Below are 4,360 nucleotides of genomic sequence, written 5' to 3'. Positions count from 1 at the left end.
GAGTGACTGAGGAGGAAGCTCTCTAATCTGACCTCTGACCCGGAAACAATAGCGCATGAAGAAGGAAAATCAGGAGAGTAGGACCTTGATCAGAAGTGTGTGTGTGTGTGTGTGTGTGTGCACCAGAAGTGGAAGAGTCAATCAGACAGAGGACTTTGTCTGCAGGCGCCTCTGTGTAACTTGTCACATGGTGTGTGTGTGTGTGTGTGTGTGTGTGTGTGTGTGTGTGTGTGTGTGTGTGTGTCGAGGCCAAGCAAGGATATTTCCAGCAGGAAACCTTCCATCAGCTCTGTCTGTCTGCCACCATCTTTGATTTTATCTTGATTTTATAGGCACACACTCAGATATGAACACACACACACACACACACACACACACAACGCCTCAAGGCAACTGTCACGCCTCACTTCCTGCCCCCCCCCCCCACCTCCTCGTTCGTCAAACCTGTCGCCTTAATTGGCCTACTGAGTTACTTATGGCGCTCCTTAACCCTGTGACACACATCTTCTGGTGGCGTTCAGAAGGTTTAAGGGAACTGTTTGAGGAGTTATTAAGAGAAGCAGGAGGAGCTTACCTTGCTCTGGTGAACTCCCTCTGACCTCCTCCTCTCCTTCTCCCTGTCCCTGCAGAGCAGTCTCTCCTGGAGGTCAAGCAGCAGCAGGTGAGCAGCGAGGAGCTCAGGCTGGAGGCCTGCAGCCCGTCTCCCGCGGCGATGGCGCCCACGCCGCCCAAGAGGGAACACAGCGTCCTCTCCATCCTCCGCGGCACCACCTCCTCCACCTCCTCCGTGAAGAGGGAGCCCAGCCGGCCGCTCCCCACCCGCCCGCGCTGCGCCGACAGCCCCGAGCGCCCCCTGTACCCCCGCGCCCTCTACCCGGCTCTCAGGCCCCACCCTCACGTCCCCGAAGACTTCCTCGGCCACAAGCCCGGCCAGCTGGGCTACCCCGCCACCCGCTCCCCCGGCAGCCACTCCTCAGCCACACCCAGCCCGTCGGCGAGGAGCAGCCCGGACAGCAGCCCCCAGGGGAGCCCCTCGGGTCCGGCTTCTTTCTACCCAGCCGGACTGGGCTCTTACCCCGGTTACTCCCCGCCATTCACCCCCCTCTCCTCGTCCTTCTACCCCCCGGGCGCCCCTTATTCACGCTACCTCCTTCCCCATCACTACCCTCTCCCCGGCGGCGTCCCCACCATAGGAGGAATCTTTCCCCGGATGTACAGCGGCCTCCTGCCCCCTCACGTGCCCCTCCTGCCATCCGACGCGGCCGGCAGGCGCTTCCTGATGCCCGACCACGTCCACCCCACCTCCATCTCCGCCCACAGAGATTTCCTCCTCCCCAGGCCCACCAGCGCCTTCCAGGCGGCCACCTCCCTGAAGGACAAAGCGGCACCTCACCACCCGTACTCGGGGCACCCGCACAGACCTGCCCACGCGCCCTGCGGCGGCTCCCCTCCGGCGGGCACGGCACCCCCCAACGAGCGGATGCCCACCAAGCCCACCTCGGCCCTGCTGGGCAACAGCAGCGACCCTTGCTCCGACGAGGAGGCCGTCAACCTGAGCAAGGTGAAGCGCGGCCCGGGCTCGGCGGGCTACAAGGCGCTGCCGTACCCGCTGAAGAAGCAGAACGGCAAGATCAAGTACGAGTGCAACGTGTGCAGCAAGACCTTCGGCCAGCTGTCCAACCTGAAGGTGAGGATCCGCGTTTGGGCTTCCAGCACCAGTACTTTTAGTTTGTTGGTTTCTCTTTGATGTTTGTGACATCTGAGTATGCCTGAGCACATCTTCTCCTCTGTCCTCAGGTTCATCTGCGAGTCCACAGCGGAGAGAGACCCTTCAAGTGTCAGACCTGCAACAAAGGCTTCACCCAGCTGGCTCACCTGCAGAAACACTTCCTGGTCCACACCGGGGAGAAGCCCCACGAATGCCAGGTGAGGAGCAATGCCCAAGTGGGCGGATTCACCTCAAACGGACGGAGTCGACGGGCGACGTTTAATTCGGCGGCGTCCCGCAAGCGGCTGACGATCTCTTTCTGTCACTTCCAGGTTTGTCACAAGCGCTTCAGCAGCACCAGCAACCTGAAGACTCACCTGCGCCTCCACTCGGGGGAGAAGCCGTACCACTGCAAGCTCTGCCCGGCCAAGTTCACCCAGTTCGTCCACCTCAAGCTCCACAAGCGCCTGCACTCCCGCGAGCGCCCCCACAAGTGCGCCCACTGCCACCGCCACTACATCCACCTGTGCAGCCTGCGGCTCCACCTGAAGGGCTACTGCCCGGCGGTGTCCGACCCGGCCGCCTCGGAGGAGCTGCAGCGCGCCAACGAGGAGATCGAGCGCTTCGACGTCAGCGAGCACGCCGAGCAGCTGGAGCAGCTGCAGGGCGGCGCGGAGGTGGAGGCCGTGTTGGAGAAGCAGGTCCTGGGTCTGCTGTGGAGGGAGCCGGACCTCAAGGCCTCCCACTTCCACCCGCGCCACAAGGGCTCCGCCGAGCTCCTGTCCGCGGGCTACGCCGCGTCGTACGAGTCCCCGAACGAGACGTCGGTCATCAAGATGCGGCGCGCCGGCTCCGTCCTGTCGCTGCCCGCCAACGTCACCGTGAAGCAGGAGTCGGAGGACCGCGCGTGAGCGGCCGGTTAAAAAAAATGTAAAAAAAACCCGACGGGACAAAAAGAGTCGAGACTTGCGCGACTCGCCGGGCGGACCTGGTTGCCGGGAGCAACGGCTGTACATAAATAATTCTCCACCCGGTGGTGTTCAGGAGTGACGTCATTGAATCACACCGGGGGGGGGGGGTTCTTTTTTTTTTTCAACCTATCAGGGACTCGCGTACTCAGGGCTCAAGAGACACCGTCCCACGACTACTTAGCGGTTTATTATACTTAGAGACAATCATCTACCCGGGATTTACCTTTTTGATGTAATTAATATAATGCTATTATCATTATTGTTGCTGTATTATTTGGTCTCTATTTTTTCAAATGTTTTTTTTTTTGTTGGTTCAATTAGTTTTGTTATAACCTCCTTAATTTATTACACTTTTTATTTGTTGTCTTCAAAAGCAATAAGTGGAAGGGTTGGTTACACTGACGGGGTGAAATCAACGGAAGAGACTATTTTTCTGTTGACGTTTGTTTTTAGTTGTTTTGTTTTTTTCTCTGTGGCCATTTTCTCTGTAGATAGTCACCTCCTGTCTGCCTGCATCCGTCCGTCCTGCGACCTCTGACCTATAGAACCAGGGACGTCCACTCTTCAGGGTTTTTTGTTGTTGTTGTTTCTATTTAAATGTAGAAACCAATATAGCAGGTTTAAAAAAAAAATGAAAAATGAAAAAAAAAGGGTTGAAAAACTTGCCAGAGCGGCACATAAATTCATTAATTTAGCGAGAAGAATTTTATTCGACGGCTTTCCCCCAAAAAAGTACGTCTGTGTCCTTTTTTCCTGATGCCTGAACTTAATTTAATTTGAAACAAAAAAGGGCTTTTTTTTTTGTGTGTGTGTATATTTTTCACAACGGTTACCTCAGTGTGCATGTGACGAGATGAGTGTGTGTGTGTGTGTGTGTGTGTGTGTGTGTGTGTTTTAAAGGGACAGCTAAAGGTGGGAGCTTTCTATTTATTTGCGTTTTCCTACTTGAAGAAAAAGAAGAAGAAGAAAAAGAAGAAGAAACCAAAACTGAACTGAACTGGAGTGCAGCTCTTCATGTGGTCCAAGAGGAGCCGGCTCAGACATGTAGCACATACTGGACTCTGGAGGCCGCCCCCCCCCCTCCTCCTCGTCACTCCTTTTTTGTCTTTATTTTTCTACGACACTGTCAAACGCCCGACGGGGAGGTGAACACCCTTTTTTTTCTTCTTCATTTAGGGGTTCACGCTCGACGCTAGTAACCAAAGTTCACGTGGCTTTAATCTTCACACAAAAAGGAAAGAAAGAAAAAAGGCGGATTTGGATTTGAGGAATCGAGAGAGAGCGCCGAAGAAGGGAAGACGTGCGTGTTTATGTTTGCCCTTTCTGTCGATTGTTTTGTTGTTGTTGTCGTTTGTTAATATTTCCGGTTGAGAAGCAACGGCCCCCTTCTTCAACCCCCCCCCCCCCCCCCCCCCCCCATCCGTCCGCCATCTTGTTGAACTGGCATACACCAAAGCACCTCGGCCTTCTTTTTTATGCACTGCCCCCCCCGTCCCCTCCCACTTTATACCTTCAGTACTGATGCTTGCACCATTTACACTGTGTACCATACCACTGAACCCGGTCACGCCGGCATTAAGCTCCTCCTTGATGTCACCGGAGCCGTTTCACGACCACGACGGCGGCGCTCCGCTTCGGCGTCTTTCTCGCTCACTAACGTTCGACCAAAGCGTCTCTTTCT

The 4,360-nt window shown here is 55.5% G+C and overlaps 1 protein-coding gene across 1 annotated transcript in view; it reads left to right on the top strand.

Moving 5' to 3' along the window:
- prdm1a (PR domain containing 1a, with ZNF domain) overlaps positions 1-4,075 on the top strand; it is a 13,191-nt gene extending 9,116 nt beyond the window's left edge. Inside the window, exons 5-7 of the mRNA XM_034553209.1 lie at positions 630-1,687; positions 1,798-1,926; positions 2,041-4,075. Coding sequence (XP_034409100.1) covers positions 630-1,687; positions 1,798-1,926; positions 2,041-2,619 — 1,766 coding nt within the window. The 3' untranslated portion in view covers positions 2,620-4,075. The remainder of the gene's footprint in view (positions 1-629; positions 1,688-1,797; positions 1,927-2,040) is intronic.
- Positions 4,076-4,360: the final 285 nt, after the last annotated feature.

This window comes from Cyclopterus lumpus, chromosome 16, assembly GCF_009769545.1.
Source record: "Cyclopterus lumpus isolate fCycLum1 chromosome 16, fCycLum1.pri, whole genome shotgun sequence".
Classification (NCBI taxonomy): domain Eukaryota; kingdom Metazoa; phylum Chordata; class Actinopteri; order Perciformes; family Cyclopteridae; genus Cyclopterus; species Cyclopterus lumpus.
This window is presented reverse-complemented; position numbering and strand designations above follow the sequence as displayed.